The 22,862-nt window shown below is 38.8% G+C and overlaps 1 protein-coding gene and 1 long non-coding RNA gene across 3 annotated transcripts in view; both read left to right on the forward strand.

Moving 5' to 3' along the window:
- The first annotated feature begins 4,967 nt into the window (after nucleotides 1-4,967).
- On the forward strand, nucleotides 4,968-8,824 carry LOC117295902. The gene is made up of 3 exons (XR_004519697.1): nucleotides 4,968-5,146; nucleotides 6,695-6,789; nucleotides 7,748-8,824. It is a non-coding gene; the product is annotated as an uncharacterized LOC117295902 (long non-coding RNA).
- Nucleotides 8,825-11,418: 2,594 nt separating this feature from the next.
- The window catches only part of LOC117295927 (nuclear cap-binding protein subunit 1-like), a 28,532-nt gene continuing 17,088 nt past the window's right edge, over nucleotides 11,419-22,862 (forward strand). For both annotated transcript variants that reach the window (XR_004519698.1, XM_033778724.1), the window contains exons 1-7: nucleotides 11,419-11,573; nucleotides 13,452-13,543; nucleotides 14,803-14,903; nucleotides 15,386-15,470; nucleotides 16,030-16,257; nucleotides 17,320-17,393; nucleotides 17,938-18,007. Coding sequence is in view for 1 of the 2 variants with exons in the window: in XM_033778724.1 (XP_033634615.1) it covers nucleotides 11,537-11,573; nucleotides 13,452-13,543; nucleotides 14,803-14,903; nucleotides 15,386-15,470; nucleotides 16,030-16,257; nucleotides 17,320-17,393; nucleotides 17,938-18,007 (687 nt within the window). In the remaining variant the exon portion in view is untranslated. The remainder of the gene's footprint in view (nucleotides 11,574-13,451; nucleotides 13,544-14,802; nucleotides 14,904-15,385; nucleotides 15,471-16,029; nucleotides 16,258-17,319; nucleotides 17,394-17,937; nucleotides 18,008-22,862) is intronic.

Here is a 22,862-nt window from a genome sequence, read left to right on the forward strand (position 1 = left end):
GGTTGTCAAATGCACCCTGGTATAACCATGGTATAACTCACTCCACTACAACAACAGTCTTGACTTCTCTGTCAGGGCATGCAAAAGACTATCTATCTCTGCAAAACCCTGTATGAACTTTCTGTCATAGGACCAAGAATCCTTCAAACTCTTGGGGACAGGTTTACCTTCTGTAGTCTATACAGAAACGCCTTTGTACAACATTGGCAGCCCACAGGATATGAGGGTTCTATCGCACCTCTTTTCTTTATGCCAACAACCTGTCTTTGTATCTCTCCTAAGGCAGTCAGAGTCCCATCTTGGTCTCTGTTTTACTGGCCTTGCATCTCCAGTGGTTATGTGGTGTTTCATAACATCCATCCTACCTATATCTTTACCCCCACGTCTTCGAACTCTACTAAACACGTCCTGACTGGAACAGCTTACTCGATCACCACAGAAATTTCTATCTCGTCGGTTGCGCTGACAACCACAGAAATGTCTCGCTCTTTGGTTACGTCATCAACCAGAGAAATGTATCACTCTTTGGTTGCCCTATCAACCATACAAATGTCTCACTCTTTGGTTGTCACCGTCAACCACAGATATGTCTTATTCTTTGGTTGGCCTGTAAACCACAGAAATGTATCGTTCTTTGGTGGCCTTGTCAACCACAGAAATGCCTCACTATTTGGTTGCCTTGTCAACCACTAAAATGGTTGTGCCAATCAACCGCAGAAATGTCTTATTCTTTGGTTGCCCTGTCAACCACAGAAATGTCTTACTCTTTGGTTGCGCAGTCAACCACAGAAATTTGTATCTCTTAAGTTGTGCCGTCAGCCACAGCAATGTGTCACTCTTTGGTTGCCATGTCAACCACAGAAACTTCTCTCTTTGGTAGAGCTGTCAACCATAGAAATGTATCGCTCTTTGGTTGCGCCCTCAACCACAGAAATTTCTGTCTCTTTGGTTGCCCTGTCAACCAGAGAAATGTCTCGCTCTTTGGTTGCGGCATCAACCACAGGAATGTATCGCTCTTTGGTTGCCCTGTCAACCACAGAAATGTATCGCTCGTTGGTTGCGGCATCAACCAAAGAAATGTATCGCTCTTTGGTTGCGCCGTAAACCACAGAAATGTCTCGCTCGTTGGTTGCGGCATCAACCACAGGAATGTATCGCTCTTTGGTTGCGGCATCAACCACAGGAATGTATCGCTCTTTGGTTGCGGCATCAACCACAGGAATGTATCGCTCTTTGGTTGCCCTGTCAACCACAGAAATGTATCGCTCGTTGGTTGCGGCATCAACCACAGGAATGTATCGCTCTTTGGTTGCGGCATCAACCACAGGAATGTATCGCTCTTTGGTTGCCCTGTCAACCACAGAAATGTATCGCTCGTTGGTTGCGGCATCAACCACAGAAATGTATCGCTCTTTGGTTGCCCTGTCAACCACAGAAATGTATCGCTCGTTGGTTGCGGCATCAACCACAGAAATGTCTTGCTCTTTGGTTGCGGCATCAACCACAGAAATGTCTCACTCTTTGGTTGCGGCATCAACCACAGAAATGTCTCGCTCTTCGGTTGCCCTGTAAACCACAGAAATGTCTCACTCTTTGGTTGCCCTGTCAACCACAGAAATGTCTCGCTCTTTGGTTGCCCTGTCAACCACAGAAATGTCTCGCTCTTTGGTTGCGGCATCAACCACAGGAATGTATCGCTCTTTGGTTGCCCTGTCAACCACAGAAATGTATCGCTCGTTGGTTGCGGCATCAACCACAGAAATGTATCGCTCTTTGGTTGCGCCGTAAACCACAGAAATGTCTCGCTCTTTGGTTGCCCTGTCAACCACAGAAATGTATCGCTCGTTGGTTGCGGCATCAACCACAGAAATGTCTTGCTCTTTGGTTGCGGCATCAACCACAGAAATGTCTCACTCTTTGGTTGCGGCATCAACCACAGAAATGTCTCGCTCTTTGGTTGCCCTGTCAACCACAGAAATGTCTCACTCTTTGGTTGCCCTGTCAACCACAGAAATGTCTCACTCTTTGGTTGCCCTGTCAACCACAGAAATGTCTCGCTCTTTGGTTGCCCTGTCAACCACAGAAATGTCTCGCTCTTTGGTTGCCCGGTCAACCACAGAAATGTCTCTCTTTGGTTGCGGCATCAACCACAGGAATGTATCGCTCTTTGGTTGCCCTATCAACCACAGAAATGTCTCGCTCTCTGGTTGCGCCGTCATCCACGTAAATGTTTTGCTCTTTGATTGCCTTGTCAACCACAGAAATGTCAACCACAGAAATTTCTATTTCTTTGTTTGTGCCATCAACCACAGAAATGTATTGCTCTTTGGTTGCCCTATAAACCACATAAATGTCTCGCTCTTTGGTTGCGCCGTCAACCACATAAATGTATTGCTCTTTGGTTGCGCCGTCAACCACATAAATGTATTGCTCTTTGGTTGCGCCGTCAACCACATGAATGTATTGCTCTTTGGTTGCCCTGTCAACCACATAAATGTATTGCTCTTTGGTTGTGCCGTCAACCAAAGAAATGTCTCACTCTTTGGTTGCGGCATCAACCACGTAAATGTATCGCTCTTTGGTTGCGGCATCAACCACAGAAATGTATCGCTCTTTGGTTGCTCTATCAACCATAGAAATGTCTCACTCTTTGGTTGTGCCGTCAACCACATAAATGTATTGCTCTTTGGTTGCCCTGTCTTGTGCCATCAACCACATAAATGTATTGCTCTTTGGTTGCCCTGTCAACCACAGAAATGTGTTGCGCTTTGGTTGCCATGTCAACCACAGAAACTTCTATCTCTTTGGTTGCGCCGTCAGCACAGAAATTTCTATCTCTTTGGTTGTGCCGTCAACCACAGGAATGTCTCACTCTTTGGCTACACGGTCAACCATAGAAATGTATCGCTCTTTGGTTGCGCCCTGTAACCACAGAAATTTCTATCTCTTTGGCTGCGCTGACAACCACAGAAATGTCTCGCTCTTTGGTTGCCCCGTCAACCATAAGAATGTCTCACTCTTTGGTTGCGTCATCAACCACAGAAATGTATCGCTCCCTGGTTGCCCTATCAACCATGCAAAAAATCTCGCTCTTTGGTTACCATGTGTCAACCACAGAACTGTATCGCTTTTTGGTTGTGCTGTCAATCACAGAAATGTATCGCTCTTTGGTTGCCATGTCAACCACAGAAACATCTTTCTCTTTGGTTGCACCGCCAACCTCAGAAATTTCTATCTCTTTGGTTGTGCCGTCAACCACAGATATATCTCACTCTTTGGTTGCCCTGTCAACCACAGAAATTTCTATCCCTTTGGTTGCCCCGTCAACCACAGAAGCGTCTCATTCTGTTGTTGCTCTGTCAAACAGAGACATTTCATTCTCTTTGTTTGCGCTGGCAACCACAGAAATGTATATCTCTTTGGTTGTGCCATCAACCACAGCAATTTTCTTTCTCTTTTACTCTGGTGGTTTTGGTCAAGTCGATGATGTGACAAGTTTGAGACATTTTGCATACCTCATGCAACATTCAGGGGTTCCGAATATTATCTGTATGGCAGGACTTAGTTCTTTTTGGGCTTGATTTTTGTGATGTTGTTTTCGTTTAATTTTTTGCTGTAATTTAATTTTAGTGTATGTTGATGTTATTCTAACATTGTTGGTTACAACAAAGGCTTTGAGTAGTGGGTTTATGTAGTTAGAGCCATTTTGATTTCAAGCTATAATTTTCTTTGTCACTGTATTTGTTTTCTTCTTCTAGTTTAAAGACACTGGACACCTTTGGCAATTATCAAAGACCAGTCTTCTCACTTGTTGTATCTCAACATATGCACAAAATAACAAACCTGTGAAAATTTTAACTCAATTGGTGGTCGAAGTTGCCAGATAATAATGGAAGAAAAATACCCTTGTCACACGAAGTTGTGTGCTTTCAGATGCTTGATTATGGGACCTTTTATTCTGAGGTCTCGAAATCAAATTCAAATATTTTAGTGGAAAATTACTTCTTTCTTGAAAACTACGTTACTTCACATTGTTTTATACCATCAACAACTCTCCATTGCTAATTACCAAGTTTTTATGTTCACAATTATATTGAGTAGTCGCCAATAGAATCCAGTGCGATTAAAAAGTTGTTTTGTTTACTTTGTTTAGGCTTTTACTGTGTTTTTCTTTGTGGTATTTAAGGTTTTGAAAAGATTCATTGTAGGGTTTAGGTAACTATTCATATTGGTCTAAAGATGTTTTTATTCTGCTTTACCTTGTAAGTTCCGTCAGTCGGATTTGTGAATAAACTCCAGCAACTAATGGTACACACAGTATATAGCTTAACTTCCGAGTCCCTGCAATAAAATAAGTATTTGACCCACTGCATCATTGTCATTTAAGGCTGCTGATTGCAGCATTTGCCATTATGGGAGTAAAATTGCATATGAATTTTATGGTAGGCATTTAAAAATCTGTTTAATGGATTGAGTGTCACCTAATATGTGCACTAACTGCACAATCATGGAGAAATTCATTGTGTAACACTCCCAAAATGGCGCAACAAAGATTTTCCTGATCATCAAATTTAAGTTCTGGTGGTTAGGTCATCGGAATGTGTATTCAAATTCCGGTCAAGACACTATAAGTGGGTACCAGCTAGGGCAAAGGTTGATACTGTGTATGAGAAGCCCTTAGAGCATAGGGTTGCCCAGGTTGTATACCCCCAAGGGAGCTGAGACAGATTAAAAGAATGTTATGGCCAAATGACCAATGTAATAATGTAAAGCGCATTGAGACGGTTATTGTGAAATGTGCTCTATATAAGAACTAGTTATAACTACAAATATTATTATGACAGTTGTTTTATCATGTGTTGTACTCTTTATTTATTTTACTTATCAAATAATAAACCTCAAGGTAAACAGACTGGGCATTTTTTTCTTTGCTCAATCCCAATATTTATTTTTTTACTTGTAGGAATCCTTGAGAAGATGACACTATGAGATGTGCAGGAAGATGTGTGGGGAGGCAGCCCACCTGCAAGGCCTCCCACCTGCAAGGCCTCCCCTGAAATGGCTGCTGAAGAGACACGAGTACATAAAGTGCTATAGAAGCTTTACTGCAGTGAACTATTTGCCATCATCCTGCAATACACACATGGTAAGTTGCAGTCAAGTTTGTTGTTATTCTATCTTTAAATAAATTAGCTAACGACAGGGCCAAATTTTATGGCTCTGCTTACGGTAAGCACAGAATCGAGGTTACGGAAGCTGGGAATTCTGTGCTTATGACAGGCGTATTTCACGGGTTAGCGGTGAATTTTGGTTTTTGCGCGTGCGTACTCCCTGTTACTAGGCATTCTACACTTACATGGCTAGGGCTGAAACTCAGCGCTTGCTCGTAAACAGGGAATCGTGATCGTAAGCACAGAATTCTGCAGTAAGCAGAGCCATGAAATTGGGCACAGTATTGCTAACAAAAACTCCTGTATTTGAGATTTGCATCCAGAATTAAAACAGTTTTCATTTTAATGATTTTGTTGTGGCATGTTATATGGCCAAGTTTTTGCGATTGCCTAGTGCCCAACTTTATGGTGTGTGCCAACCAATAATGTCTGTAGGTATGCATGAATATATTCAGGGTATTTCATTGTCACAAATTGAATGATTTCACTGTGCACTTTTTTCTTTACCAGAATACCTTGTGCGATCATAACCCAGCGGTGCGTTTTGGCGGTTGTAAACTTATAACTTTTTTGGTTGAATCAGCCAATGGTTAATCACAGACCAATAATCAAAACTTTTATTGGACTGTCGCCAAAACGCACCCCTTGAAGTGTAACTTTAAAATATCCTACATTGCATATTTAAGTTAATCCTGTGATTGATCCATCTTATGGTGAAGACTATACAGAGCGTACTGTAAAAAGATGCATCAAGATAGAGCTACTGTCCCCTCTCAATGTTTTTCGATCTTGTGGAATGCTATTGCATACAGTTTTTAGGTCATCATATAAAAGCATGATTCATTTGAAATGCTTTGCACCGAAATACAGGCAATTTGACACCCATGTACTTTAAACATAAATTTTTTAATAAATGGATTAAAGGAGCACGTTGCCTTGGATCAGTCGAGCTGGTTTTTTAAAAGTGTTGTAATCGTTTGTTATAAAACGCATTGATCAGAAAGATATTTTAAAAGTAGAATACAATGATCCACACATATTTGCCTCAAAATTGCATAGTTTTGCTCATACCTCGTCGACAAACACGTTCGGCCATTTATTGGAGTCAAATTTTGGACTCCCATAAATGGCCGACTGTGTTAGTTCGCAAAGTAAAAGAAAAAATATGCAATTTCGACGCAAATACATGTATGTGTGGATCATTGTATTCTACTTTTAAAACATCTTTCCAACAATATGCAATGATAACAAATGGTTACAAATGCTTTTTATAGACCAACTTGTCTGATCCAAGGCAACGTGTTCCTTTAACGTGACAGCACTCTATACCAACTGAGCTATCTAGACCTATGTCGGTGTCCCTATTTTGTACATACATCGTTATAAACTGTCGTGTAGCCAGGGATCATACATTGTCATATGACACAGTTGGTAGAAATGTCTACACGTTAATCTGGAGGTGGTTGGTTTGAGTCCCACTCTAGTCAATTTTGTTTTTCAACCCAAAATTGTTTTCTTTACAGGTCTAAAAGAGACATGGCAAGACAAGCACATTTAAGAAAATGAGATGATCGAAAACCTCTTCAGTTGTTTGTGTTCTGCTCAGATGTTGCCTCAGGTAATACTGCTCAGAATTATTATAAAAGATAAATCGAACATTGAAAGGGGCAGCAGTGTAGACAGACTCATGAGCAGGCCTGGAATTTCATGTTGGAAGGGCAAGGCCATTTGCATTTTGCAAAGGGCACTTCGATGGGAAACTTTTGAAGGGCACCAAGGCCAAGACATGGGGCAATGGAGACCGATGGTCTCCGTAGCCGGCATGTTATTCCAGGCCTGAGTGCAGTTGCTATAGGGAAGCTATTTTGATGGTGTTTATATAAAACCTTTGATCAGAGTTCGTTGCATCAGAACAACAATGTCAAATCTGCATGTAGATCCTGCAAATATTACAAAAGTGCCCCATGCGAAAACTGTGCAATTTTGTCCATACATTCTCATTATTTTAACCATGTCTGATGATGTATACAAAGTAAAATCTAATTCAAACTAGCCTATGGTGGCCACTTTACAAACGCCCGGAACTCAGTTGACCATATTCTTTGAATCGGGAAATTTTTATTCGCTGCATGCACACAGGCTAGGCAGGCACCTGTACCGTGTTATGCTTTGAATCCCTCATCAAAATATATGGAGGGTACTGGAATTCATGCTTTTCACCAGAAAAGGGGAGATTTAAAAATCTCCCCTTTTCTGGGGGATATTGTGTAATTCCAGATTCCAGACCTTTTGTCCTTAATTTACAAATGATCGTGCAGGTTGCCATCACTGTATTTGGCTCAATGAGAGGCTGTCCGAATGGTAGATTATTAATATTAGATTATCATTCATAGCCTTAGCCAAGATTTAGATAAAGAGTGAACTCATACCTATTTTTAACACAAAACAGAAGTAAGTTCATTATGTTTCCATTATAAAGCTGAGGGGGTGGAAAGTCTCAATTACCTACTCGGAGTTATCCAATAATTATTTCTACTAGTTATTTGTTTTTCTTGGATTTTTATTTTATCTTGCAGTACTTTGATAACATCTTCTCCACATTGGGAGAGATTGAAAGAGAACAGGTGATGAGGAGGGTGACTCCAGGAATGCGGCCCCATTACAATGTGAGCATGAGGCGACCACGGACACATGTTTATGCCAGACTGCAACACTGTACTAATGAAACTCAATGCATGCATTAAGGACATTCACCAAAGAGCCACTGCAAACAAGATGATGCTAAATGCTGCAAAGCATTGGTTCTTCATTTTACATCAAGATTTTCACAACAGCCACTTCCAGTCATTTCCATCATGGTTGGTGATGTGAAACCACTCAACGAAAGCCAGAAATCTCTGTGCAGTCATGGATGAACATCTACATGTATCACTAAAGGCCCATGTCACCACCCTATATGCCGCTCTTCAATGACTGTCATCCAAAGATGTTTTAAATTTAGAAAATAATGATCCGCACAAATACACCTGGAAATTGTTTGGTTTTCCTTGGCCGTCTTGAACTAACATGGTCTGCCATTTTGTTGAAGCAGTAGTTTGACTCCCCAAAATCGCAGACCATCATATTTCACAAAGTATTTGGAAAACCTCACAGTTTTAAAGTACATTAGTTTAATTATCCACTACTTTTAAATGCTATTCTGTCCAACCTGGTTCATGTCATAAAAACTCTTTCATAGCCCAAAACGCCCAAAACCAATATGTGCAGTCTCTAAAAAATGTTGATGAAATAAATGAAACCATTGATTCGGATTGCAATTATTGAAGCTTGAGACTCGAAAACAACAACAGGGTTTTGACAAGTACAAGTACTGTGAGCCTGACAATTTAATGTTGCCTAATGTCTAAAGGGACACATCGCTTTTGGGTTGGGTGTTTTGAGCTTTAGAAAGTGCTTGCTATGAAATGGATGACGTTGGAAATATGTTTTAAAATTAGAAAATAATTATCCACAAAAATATACCTGGAAATTGTTTGTTTTTTCTTGTTACCCTCCTGAACTGTAACACAACCTGCCATTTTTGTTGAAGCAAATTCATGACTCCTCAAAATGGCAGACTATTTTAGTTCACAGTGGAATTTTTGACTCCACAAAACACAAAGTAAAATGAAAACCACACAGTTTTGAGGCACCTTAGTGTTGATAATTACACACAAAACTAAAAGCAAAGTTTGTCTTTGAATAAAGTTTTGATGACCATGTGATTGAAATTGTTGAAATTTGAGATGTGATGAATTTTCAACAAGGTTTGATAAAAAGTACCGAGTGTGACTTTTTATTGTTGAATTATCCTACATGACTAAAGGGGACACGTCGCCTCGTCGCTTTCGAGTTTGGTGTTACTGTTTTGGGCTTTAGAAAGTGCTTTCTTGAAGTAACACAGTCTGTCATTTTGTTGAAGCAAATTATGGGCTCCTTAAAATGGCGGACCATTTTAGTTCACAAAGTAAATGGAATTTTAGACTCCACAAAACACAAAGTATAAGGAAAACCACACAGTTTTGAGGCACCTTTTAGTGTTGATAATTATACACTACTTCCAAAACATGTTTCCAACCAGGGCCCTATTCATAAAGCTGTTAAACAGAAAACACTTCTTGTCAAATTTATTTGCTATGTTATTTTGGGTGGAAACCTGTTTCTGTCAAGCAATACTTTTCTGTGCTGAGCAAGTTGTTTTGCTTTTATGATTGATTAAATTGGGCCCAGATTCATATCATACAGGTGGGCAATTCAACCACACTAATGTTTATCTTGGAGAAGGTTTTGATGACAATGTGATCGAAATTGTTGAAATTTGAGATGTGACAAATTTTCAACAAGGTTTGATAATAAGTACAGATGAGCCTGACTTTTTAATGTTGAATTACCTCACATGCTTAAAGGGACATGTTGCATTTGGGTTTGGTGTTTTGTGCTTTAGGAAGTTCTTGCTATGAAAAGAATAGGCCTATATGGTTGGAAAGATTTTTCAATTTTTGAAAAAAAAAATTTCCCAGCCCTAAATATACCTGAAAATTGTTTGGTTTTCTTGTTATACCCTCTTGAACTAACACAGTCTGCCATTTTGTTGAAGCAAATTCTGGACTCCTCAAATTAGCAGACATTTTAGTTCACAAAGTAAATGGAAAACGTTGCAGTTTTGAGGCAAATAGTGTGAATGATAATTTTAAACCATGTTTCCCAACCAGATTCATGTCCACAAACACTTCACAGTCTAAAGAGCCAAATATAAAAGCAATGTGTTTCTTAAAGGTTTTAAGAAATATTACTATTGTTGAAAATTGAGATTTGATGAATTTTTACAAATACAAATTTTGATTTTGTGTACTAGCGAGCCTGACCTTCTAATTGAATTGGGTACATATACAATTGTTGCACTCTGTGACAGGGTCCATGGCGTTTTGTACACCCGAGGGGGGAAATGGAACCCGAGGCGAAGCTAAGTTAATCAATACTTATAATGAGAAATATTTCATAAAAATTAAGAACCATAAAAATACGTTTGGCCTATCATTATATTGAAAAAAGAGGTTATGAAAAGATACAAGTAAAATTCCCCTGTAAAATAGTAGAAATTTTCTTACACAAACTGCAAAGTAAGGTTCATTTTCTAACATTTTGTTTCACTTTAGTTCACCTAAATTATGCTTTAGAAAGATGTCTTTTTTAAATGGTGATTAGTATTAATTTCTGAGATAATGTCCAAAAATCATTCTCATTGTTATTTTAGTTTTGCACTTAGAAACTCATTATTAAGCTTTTCACTAAGTATCCACTATGGAAACAGTTTGTTTACGATTTAAATAAAAAAAATGTTACATTGTAATTCAGTAATTGCTATTTAGCCTATTAATATTATTTGTAAAAAAAAAAAAACAGACTAACTATTTGTTTGGTGTTATAATTTAAATTGAGCGACATTAATAAAATCATTGACCCCAAATTTAACCTTTGTGCGCGGAGTTTATTATTATTGATGACTATTTTCCTCAAGCAGACTTTACTTTATATCCAATAAATTAAGCCATTACCGAAAGAATCCTTGATTATTTTCTGGGGGCGACTTCGCTAGGGGGCGACATTGGCTGGGGGCGACATTGTCAGTAGGCTCTACTTTAAATTCTTTCAAGTACAATAATTGAATTCGTAAAAACCATTATACTACCGTAAGAATCCTTACTTATTTTCTGGGGGCGACTTTGCTAGGGGGGCGGCATTGTCAGGGGGGCGACATTGTTTGGGGGCGACATTTGTCAGGAGGTACTTTTAAACGACCCAGGGCGAGCCGGTTAGGGGGCGACTTGGCAGGGGGCGCGACTTTGTTGGTGGAGAGCTTGCTAGGTGGCGAGATGACCAGGGACCAATTTCATAGAGCTGCCAAGCACAAAAATTTGCTTAGCATCTTCTTTGATAAAAACAGGATTACCAACCAAATTTATATTCGTTGCATATTGCTTGTTACTCGTATTCAGCTGTTGTTTGCTTATCCTGAGTGTCACATGAAATTTGGTTGGTAATCCTGTTTTTATCATAGGAAGAAAGTTCACGCTGAGCAAATTTGTGTGCTTAGCAGCTCTATGAAATTTGGCCCAGCATTCAGCATTCTTTACGCGCGTGCTTGACGGTCGTTGACAAGATTTTGAGATTCCACACCACAGCACCAGAGTTGGGGTCGGGCCCAATTTGAGCTCAAATCGCACACGGCGCTTTTTCCGATTGTTTTGTGTGCAAAAAACCGCTCGCTGAAGTAACATTTTAGGCCTAAAATAGAAGCAGCAGACAATTTTCTTTATATTTTCAGTATGTCTAGAAGAAGACGCCTAGAAGATGACAGTGATGGTAATATTTATATTTATTTATGCTTAATTTCCTAGCTGTCTTCGTTTGCTCTCGTGAAAAGCGTCTGCTTTTTGTTGTGTGTTTGCCGTTGCTTTGCACAGCACCCTTTTCGGGAATCTTTTTTTTTTTACTTACATTTTTTTAATTTAGATTTTAATTTAGCATATAAATTAAAAGTTGTGTGACATGTACAAACAACCATTATTATCAACGTACATGGTTGGGGTCGGGTGTGGTTGAAAATGAAATATATCATAAATATGCAATAAATTATCATTTTTATTTTATTTAGTCTAGAGTAGACTAGCTAGCCTAGAGAACTAGATAGGTAGAATGTAGAAATAGATAGATAGATCAGGCAGTCAGCTCAGCAGAGCTCTACCTTAGATTTGTATTGTAGAGCCAACACGAATAACTCACATTTTTTATACATATTGCATTAAAAATTAAAATGAATGCTTGTAAAATGCATGGACACTCTGCTGAGGAGATTAAGGAAAAGTGTCCGTATTGCGCCACCACTTTTTCGTTCGAAATAAAATAATGGAAAAGTTTCTGCATGGCGCCACCACTTTTTCATTCGATATGAAATAAAATAGTATCTCATTTACCTCAATGAGATATCCCTTTTTGCAAATATGAGTGAAAAAGTGGTGGCGCCATACGGAAAGTTATCCAAAATAATATAATATCTAATTTACCAGATTGATATATCCCTTTTTGTAAAAATGAGTGAAAAAGTGGTGGCGCCATACGGAAAGTTATCCGAGATTAATTTCAGTTTAGTCAAGTTTATAACCTTTATATTGCACAAACGTTAATATAAATTACATGGTGGTGATGCAAAGACAAAGAGAAACCTTCAACAGGCACGCAGGTGCAATAAATGGGAACCCTTGATCACACATTGTAATAAAAAACAAAAAACAGAGGAAACAGCAAAAACAACTTTAGAAAAACATCCAAAGAACTGTATCCCTAGCATAGTAATACTATAGTAAAACAAAGTTGACAAATTTAATTTAAAAACTATAATATATGTAAATTTTATAAACAATTTATAATACAAATATTGTTTATGAAGTTTTATTGCCTCTTTGTCTCTTTGAGAATTCATGGGGTCGCACTAAATACCGACAACTCACGACCCCTCACGATAACAATTTTTAAATGCACTTTAACAGAACCTTTGAACATAAGTCAACCGTTAAATATATGCACAAGAATCATATGCACCTAAATCACTTTCAGACTGTTGAAAAAATTGTATTTTTAATTGTAAGAAATGTGTTTTTTCAGCCCAAGTTTAGTAAAGTACGGAAAATCCGCCTTGTTGGCTCTCAACGTACTTGGGCGATTCCATTACACCGCAGGGTGGTACTGGTACAATATGCAAGATGATTATTACTATTTGATGTGCCTTTCATGGAGTTGAAAACAATATTATACTTAAATCTCCCCTTGGGTAGTAACTTACATTTCCAGAGTGGCGACTTAGTTACTTACAAGAAAGAAAAAACAGCAGCTAAAACCAAAAAAAAAAATAATACAACTGAACCCTCAGAAATTACCCCTGTGGTGTAGTGGAATCGTCCAAGTACGTCGAAAGACAACATGGCGGACATTTCCGTACTTTACTAAACTCGGGGTAAAAAAACACTTTTTTACAAATAAAAATACAATTTTTTCAGGAGTTTGAAAGTGATTTAGGTGCATATGACTCTTGTGCATATATTTAATGGTTGACTTGTGTACAAATGATCTGTTAAAGTGCATTTAAAAATTGTTGCCGTGAGTTTTCGTGAGGGGTCGTGAGTTGTCGGTATTTAGTGCGACCGAATTCATGGTGTATTATGACACTTTTTAAAATCCCAACAGATAGCAGGAGTCAGAAGCGTCGGAGGACCACTACTGATCAGAACGAGATCGAGGAAAGGCTTGAATCCCTCATTACAAGAGTCGGAGAAAAGGTATAGAATTTGCCTGATGCTGTTTATGGTTACTTTTTTTGGACATGTTTGAATGTTCATTCATGTTTGAATGTTCAATACCTCAGACAGTTTCGCTATTCCTATAGGTGGAGAGTGCGTCACGTGGGTGTGCATAAACCTTTTGTTAATGCACAGTAAAAAGTGTTAACAACATGGGCGTGACACGCGAGCTTATAAGACAGTTTCTTCATTCCTATTGGTCGAGAGCAACGGCCATGACAGTTGTGCCACATCACGCGATACGCGCGACGTGCACAGCATTCCCTTATAAGGAGTTGTTTACCCAAAGGCGGCGGAGGGCTATTCCATTTCATAGCTGGAGGGGTGTTGTGTTGAAAGAAATCATTGAACAATTATAATTTTTGCATTTATTTAACTTTTTGACAAAAAAGTAATGATGTTTTTGACCGAAAAGGTATTTATGAATGGGAATCATAAAATTATCGGTAAAATTATCAAGAACCAAGCCTCAGGTGATTAAACCACTAGTTGAAAGCCTCTTCACCACACATTGATTCCCTTGATCAATTGTAGAGCCCAATCATCCTAACTAGTTAGCAAAGTGAAGGACAGATTTAAGACGATAGTTTACAGAAATACATGTGCAGATGACAAAGTGCACAGGATGGGACATAACTGTTTGACCCAAAACATTGGCCCATTTTATAAACTTCCTAAAGGGAAGGTACGCGTTTGGGTATTACTCAAACAAGTATTAACATAAAAACTGACCTGGTAACAAGCATGGCATAGCTGTTGGTAGTATAAAACATTGTGGGAAACTACTCCTCCGAAGTAATGTAGTTTTTGAGAATCAGGTTATTTCTCACTAAAATAATAAAAGAGACTTCTAGCTAGAAGTCTTTTATTCCCATCTGAAAGCACACAAATTCGTCCATCAAGGGTGTTATTTTATGCTTATGGTGGGATACACCAAGTGAGAAACTGGTCTTTGACAATGATCAAACGTGTTCAGTGCCTTTAAGCAGACAATTTTACTGATAAATTGTGTGCTTAACAAAACATTGCAGGATACCATTCAGAAATTGTACATGTGATATGGTATTTTGGTTGGTTACCTTATTCTGCTGGTAAGTATATTTTGTTGTGCTTAGTCACTTCTTGTGCTAAAGCAAGTTTATGAGATGCAGGGTTGTGTGATATTGAAATTTTTTGTCTGTTTTTGTGTTTGTTTGCGCCATAATAATCGTTGCTTTATATAATTTCATTTTATCAAGAGTACATCATCCCTAGAGAGCAATTTGGAAGGTTTAGCCGGTGTCCTGCAAGCTGACCTGCCAAATTACAAGAATAAGATCATCGGTATTCTGTGTGTGTGGTGAGTATTGCCCCCCAAAACATAAAGATTTAAAATAAACAAATTAATGCTACAACAAGATTGGAATGTCATTTAATATTTGCAGTTTTCTTTGATCGCAATTAAAGATGCTATGTCAGATTTTTGGCCGATTTGACCCCAAAATTTTGATGGGGGTCGAGAAAGTTACAAGCTTTCATTTGAGCCATTGCACGATAAAGTCCGCCAATTATTAGTAGCAGTGAAATAAAGTGCTCAAAATTAGTTTTTGTCGGGATCCCGACAATATATTACGTGACCAATTCTTATGTGTTTTATAAGAAACGTTTTAAATTGTTGTCATGGTTCCTGACCATTCAAAGTAAAAGTTAAACTTTTTTTCGTTAGAGCGGGTGATACTCTTTGAAATACCATTCACTAAAAAAGAAGAAAAAAAATGTTAATGTTTGTGGCCAAAAATCTGACAGAGCATCTTTAATTATTTTTTTATTGTTGCTACACAGTTCAACTGAGCTGCCAGAAAAGTTGAGTGTCTACACAACCTTGGTTGGTCTCATCAATGCTAAGAACTATGAATGTGGAGGCGATGTGAGTTCTTACATGAATTGTATCATTGAAGTATTGACCCCTTGCACGCGCGTCACACGTGGCAGCTGATGCCACGCTCACCATGTTGGTGGGCAGTTAGGTTTACGTGCATTAATGCAGCGTCGCCTAAAATGCGCATAGTCATGGCTTTGACATCATTGAGGGCCTATAATTGTCAACTGTTCCCCCAAATAATAAGCAGTTAATATTTCATTTATATACTGATTAAAACATATACACAATAAACCCTGACTGCGGTGAAAGGTTGTTTGAAAAGAAAGGTCACAGTTCGCGCTGTGACACGGAACGCTAGTCGTACAATGATCGCGAACATTACGAGAACCACCTATGAATACAGTGTGTTGCGACTGTTCCTTTTTTTTTAGGGCGGGCTCAGTCGATTGCTGGGCCCCGAGCACAGTTAATTACGACATCATCTTGATAGAAAAAGGGGGCCCAGCTAATTAAATTACTCCACTTTTGACCAGTCAGATTAGAGGTAATTATTTATTATTATTATTATTATTATTTATGTCTGTGTCTTGTTCTTTACCCATAGTTTTCGGAGGAGATGTGGAGGCGGTTAAAGGAGCTGATGAAGCAGAACGAGTGGGACAGATGTCGCCTCTTAGTACGCTTCATCGCTGACCTCGTCAACTGCCGCGTTGTGGACGTCTCCTCCATGGTGCAGCTCTACGAAGCATTCGTCGCTGTGACGCTAGAAGAAGGCATCCCTCAGGTCAGGTCGGACTGGTTTGTGTACACTTTCCTCTCCAGTCTGCCGTGGGTGAGTCTAGATTTTCTGGATCAAATAACCCCTGTTTTATCTGCTCAGAACTAAAAGGTCCTTAGTGCAATTTGTATGGATTTAGTAAAACTGCTTTGGCATATTTTAAGCTTATTGATCAAGCATGGTGTTCAAAGTAACTGTTTTCTAAGGAAAACATGCATTTTGCACTGCTCTTTTTTTTCTTCAAACTAGTATGCATTTTTCATTTAATGATCTTTTGACTATAACATATGTGACCCACTCTGTGAAAATGAGTCACATGTCGCCCAATGCAATATTAAGTTATGGACAGTTTAATGTGGAAAATGTAAAAAGTAAAAAAAACATCTTTTTATTTTCTTTTTAAGATCTTTAGTTGCATGGTTTACCTTTAGAACACTTACTTTTAGGCAATAAAGCTATGAATACAACAATTTTGTGATCATACTTATGTCTAATTTGTATCCTTTTGCACACAATGGTAGTTTAAAATATCATTTTACTTGTAATTCGTTTTTCACAAAAAATGGGGTAGTGGCTAATTTCAAACGGGAGTAACTCAGCAACGCGGTACACCCCAAAGCTTAGACACATACCAAATTACTGCTGCTGATGTGTTCTTTCCAGCCATGTATATAACTCAATTCCTGAAATTGCCTACATCTGACTCATTTTCAAAGAGCGGGTCACATATATTATCAAATTTCCAATAATGACCTTATAGTTCAGAGCAGACGTGCTATATTTAAGATGCATCAGAATCTTCCAGATGCTATGCGGTGAAGTAACCAGTGCCACACTTTCCTGTCATTGTATTTGTTTGTTCCAACAATGGTCCAGAATCCTCTGTGCCAAAGTGAATAATTCAGAAGGACTTGGGTGCCTTTTGCCAGTATAACACTTGCTTAGCACTGGGTCAGGCATTCCAATTTGATCCAAGTGTAAACAGCTTCGTGTGAAGTGACATGGGAGTTGGGATTGAGGTCAACTGTAGGCAAAAAGGCACAGCCTAAACAATAACATATTCTAGGAAAAGTATCCATACCGATCAGCTTTGATTGTTATATCTTGTGTTGATAGGTAGGGCAAGAGATTGCAGAGAAGAAGGAAGAAGAACTGGATAAGATGCTGAGCGTTGTTGAGACCTACATGACGTGAGTGTTGAACCTCCTTTTTTTATAGGTCGTCACAAGCTCCACACCCCCTCCACACCCCCTCCACACCCCTTACAGCACCACCTCATCACACCCAAGGTTGTATCAACTTGTACTTTTTTTGCAACAGCTCCCATTGGTTTTGTACACATTTTTCAACTGTGGACCTGTCCCGAACTGTGGACTCTATTGTCCTCTTTTGTTATAGCTCCCCTGTTTGAATGTGTATATACCTAATCACCGTCACCCCTACAAACACCCCCTACAACATCACCTTCATTACCCCCTTCACCCCTACACACCCCCACCCCCCGCAACACCCCCTTAAAGCACCACCTCAACCTTTGCCACCCTCTACAAAACCTCCCTTCAACACCCCTTTCAACAACCCCTTTCAATGCCCCTTCACCAGCTATGAACCCCTTCAACATCTCCTTCACATCCCCTTTTACCCCCTTTAAAACCACCTTCATCACCCCGTCCCACACCCCTCACAACACCCCCTTTGCTGAGATACCAAAAATTGTATATTTTTCTTTGTCAGGAAGAGAAAGAAGGACCATATTCCGATGCTGAGGGTTTGGCACAGTGATACTCCCCATGTCCAGGAAGATGTAAGTTGTTCATCAAAAATAATAATAACAATAATAATAATAATAATAGTGGCATATTATAATGCGCCATGTCTTTCTACAAGACGCTCCTGGCACAGGACTTCAATGAGTTACATAGTTAAGCACAAAAGTAGTTTTTTGAAGCAGGAATAAGAAGTGACTTGTCGGAGATTTGGGGGGAGTTTGTTCCATAGTGATGGGCCAGAGTGTGAGAATGATCAGGCTCCCCATGAGAACATGTACGTGGAACGTGTAGAAGTTTGGTGCCAGATGATCTGAGCTGCCTGGGTGGTGCATAAAGATGTAGCAGACTCTGGATGTATGTTGGTGCTGTGCCTTGGGCCCAATTTCATAAAGCTGCTAAGCACAAAAAATTGTTAAGCATGAAATTTCTTTCTTGATAAAAACAGGATAACCAGCCAAATTTCCTCTAGATTTACAGGATAAGCAAACAACAGCTGAATACCAGTAACAAGCAATATGCAACAAATGGAAATTTAGTCGATAATCCTGTTTTTATGAAGGAAGAAATTTCATGCTAAGCAAATTTTGGTGCTTAGCAGCTCTATGAAATTGGGCCCTGGAGAGACCGATACACAAGAGGGAGATTTTTGAAGTCGATTGCGCTTTTGAACCGGGAGCCAGTGCCTGGCCTTGAGGATTTGAGAGATGTGTGAGTGATGATGTGTGATGGCCCAACAGTGTTTCCATTTTTCGCCAAAGAGACAACTTGAGAAATTAATTATAAAATGAACCAAATGCAAATCTGTGAACATTTATATTTTCACTGTTACCATTGTTGTGCATTGTTGAGGGAAAACTCTGGCCAATTTGTTAAAATTTTAATTGACTTTTTTAACAAATCTAATGACCCGTTCGATAACATCCCTCCCGCCTTCTCTATTTTGAAGTATTTTGGTCTTGTGCCCTTTCTACTAGCCTTGGTGCCATCCAAAATTTTGCCTGCTCCAAGGCTAAAGTGGCCTTGCCCTAAAAAGAAACTGTTCATGCAGGCCTAATGAAGTAATAACTCACTTAAAAGAGAACAATAACTGTCTCTTGCTAAAATAGTTGCTGTAATTACTATGTCAGCTTTTTATAACGTTTAATTGAAACTTAACACGACATCAAAAGCTCTTTTATTGATGTAGATATCATCATGATGAAAGAGATTAAATTTGTTTAATGAATATTAAATGGCCGCATGGAACAAAAGTTACCCCATTAACCTTCAACAGGTTGTTGTTGGTGGGAAGTAATATCTCATCAATATGTTCAGCACTAGTGAGTTAAAGGCAGTGGACACTATTGGTAATTGTCAAAGACTAGCCTTCACAGTTGGTGTATCTCAACATATGCATAAAATAACATTGAGCTCAATCGGTCATCAAAGTTGCGAGATAATAATGAAAGAAGAAAACACCCTTGTCACACAAATTTGTGTGCGTTTAGATGGTTGATTTTGAGACCTCAAGTTCTAAACTTAAGGTCTCGAAATCAAATTCGTGGAAAATTACTTCTTTCTCCAAAACTATGGCACTTCAGAGGGAGCTGTTTCTCACAATGTTTTATACCACCAACCTCTCCCCATTTCTTGTCACCAAGAAAGGTTTCATGCTAATCATTATTTTGAGTAATTACCAATAGTGTCCACTGCCTTTAACTGTCACAAGAAGACTTTACAGAAGTCACTATGATTTTCACTGTTTGCACATAGTGGCCATTCTAAACTACAGTCAGTATTATGAGTGTTGAGAAAATGGCTATGGATGAAATTCAACTATTTTTTAACTGCTCTTTCTGGCTGAGATATGGAATTATCAATATGATTTTTTTCAATCTCGCAAATAATTGAATTCTGGTGCTCTTAACCGCTCGGCCATGACACTTCCATATTGAATCATACATGTACAATATGTACATTGTTATCCTAAAAATACTAAATCAAAGCCTTCATATTGCCAGCAGTTTCCAGATTGAATATTTTTGTTTGTAAACAAACTAATAAATAATTTGTGCTTTTATGCATTTTCAACTATGACAAAAACAGGCGGGCGTATTTACAAGCATAATAAACATCCTTCAGAAGGGGCTATTTGGAAAGAATAATGTACACAAGATGTACATTATAGAAATACTCAATAATTATAGAAATATTCAAATCTGAGTTTTAAGAAATATATGAAGATCAATTAAAATTAATTTAGAAAATTTCTTTTGAATAAAGAAATAAAAGAGTAGTCTTGAACACACATTGAAAATTGCTCAGGGTCATACGATAGATGCGAGATTCACTTTCGCAAAACCACAACCCGCACAAGGTTTTAAATGATGCGTTTAAAGTCAACACCATTTTTGTTAAATTCCTATTCATGATTACAGTTCCATTAAAGTTATCCAAAAACCCTCTAAAAGTTGTGAACAAATCTGACAGCTTAGCCTCAGCTCACTCTGCGTTGAGCTGGAGCAAAATAAGCCAAATTATTGGGGGGGGGGGCTCTTGGCTTCAGTGTGTGCTGGATGGCAAGAGACAACAATCTACAGACCATGTGACCTTTGTTTACAATAAGTTTGACCTTGCACATTCTTTCGATTTTCTGGCAGGCAAGATACTGCACTGATCATATGGGAAAGTTGACATTTTGTGTCTTAATTTCCACATAAATCCAAGAGTTATGAAAGTAAATGCTGGACAAGTTTTGAGATGTGCACCCTTTCATCATATCAAAAGTTAATAAGAACTAGACAGTGCAATCTCCATGAAATAAAGGATTGTATATTTACTTCCATTGAGCTGTGTACAAATCATGCCTGCATGAAGTCTAGGCACTGTGGCTCTAGGCACAGGTCACATCGTCTATTCATAACAAAACATCCGGGCCATGTTGGATAGCGCTGATGGTGCCAAGTAGAGCTCATTTATATTCTGTTTAGAATTCATGGTGAGCAGTGCCAGAACATTGGATCTTGTCTTTTATCAGTCAGTCTGTTTTGTATTTATCGATGGCTGCTCATCATCAGCTTGGATTTGTAGCTAGTGTTGACACAGTATTTGCTCCACTTTCTTGCTGTAAAAGTTAGCCTTGTCCAAGGCTCTTTGAACAAGCACTGGCCCGCTCTCTGAAGTGACGAACTGCATAGATACTATACCGCATGGTACATAACAGTATTTGATACCGTGGGGTCGAAGCATGGCTTTTCAGGGTATCAACTTGGTTACAACAAGGCAGGATTAGCCTCGTTGTATGAGGTACAACAACCTGTTTATCTTACACGTTTCGTTCATTCATAGCAATCTGAACAACAATCCGATTTGGCCTTAGAGGTCGACCAATGCAACAACACAGCATGTCTTGAAGACCTTTCCGAAACTTCTTGTATTTGAAGATGTAAATGAAGGGATTAATCACAGAGTTCATGTTGTACATGACTTCAAATACGCTTTCAAGTGTGAATGAACAATTGTTGAAGCCCCATCCTGCCGAGCAGATAATTGATGCAAAAGTAAAGGGTGTCCACAGAACAAACAGTGCACCCATGACGATCCTAAGGATGCTGATCACATTCTTTCTTGCCTGTAGAAGCTCGAGGGCTGCTTCTTGTACATTCTGTTGTTGGAGTTGTTGAGCACTTCTCTTGAGAGTGGCTTGGATCTTGTAGTAAGCCCAAGCCATAAAAAGAATGGGCAGCAGATAGGCAAATAGAAAGAAGAGCACAACTTTTACATTCTCTATGGTGTCAGATGAGTCGGATGGTTTACAACCAAGCCAGCTTGTATTATTGCTAGCACTCAATGTGAACAAACTAGGGCTTGAACAGAGAAATGACATCCCTGTTGATAACAAAATGATCGAGACAACTTTCTTAGGAGACATCTTTCTTGGATAGTGCAGTGGATGCACTATTCCTATGTATCGTTCGTAGGTCACCAGACACAGACCATAACTTGATGAGTAGGCTGTTAATATCCCTATGAAGCCACTCCAGACAGTCCGGCAACATATCTCTCTTCCAATGAAACTCTCTAGTAGGTAGTTCTCAACTGTGTCTGAAATAGAGTACACAATAAAGTAACAGCAACCAATGCTGTCAACAACAGCAAGATATGCCAGCAAGTAGTTTGTCATATTATGAAGGCTTTTGGTGCGAAGGATGACCAGCCAAGCTAGAGTGTTGAGAACCAATCCAATAGTTCCTTGTACAATAGAAACCCAATCATACATTTTTTTATTTTATTTTATTTTTTTCTTCTCCAGAAGACGATCAGAGCATACTGATCAAAAGCTGAGTTGAAACCACCTGTTCTTTTCAGAACCACCCCAACTCATTTAGAGATAGTTATTACATGGTGTTTACCACAAAACCTTTCCATATCGTATTTCCACCATGCAAAGTTTCAAATACTACCAATCATACATTTTCAATCATTTAACACCATCATTTGTCCGGTGCTGTAGTCTTAAACTGATGCTGGTAGTGATCGATTATAGTTGTCAACTTTCATCAATGAAGAAGTGTACATGTGGATGTAACAAGATCTTTTCTCACTTCATTTGTTGATGAAGACATGTTTGAGTGATTCTTCAGTCTGATGGGCGAATGAACACGGTCTTTGAATTTTCTACATCAAGTGACATTGGTTGGGATAAGAATCTTCAATTCTCCTCGGATTTGCTGCTGAAAAGTTTGATGTAGTTTCTAAATGCCAGATAACTTCTATAGCTTAATACACTCTTAGAACAAGTCCAATGTAGACAGCAATCATAAATAATTGATGGAGTCCAAGATGGTCAGCCACAGATCTCCCAATCTGCGCTCTGCTGGTGTTTCTTGAAACTCTGTTTTATTTTTGAGA

Source organism: Asterias rubens, chromosome 10, assembly GCF_902459465.1.
Source record: "Asterias rubens chromosome 10, eAstRub1.3, whole genome shotgun sequence".
Taxonomy (NCBI): Eukaryota; Metazoa; Echinodermata; class Asteroidea; order Forcipulatida; family Asteriidae; genus Asterias; species Asterias rubens.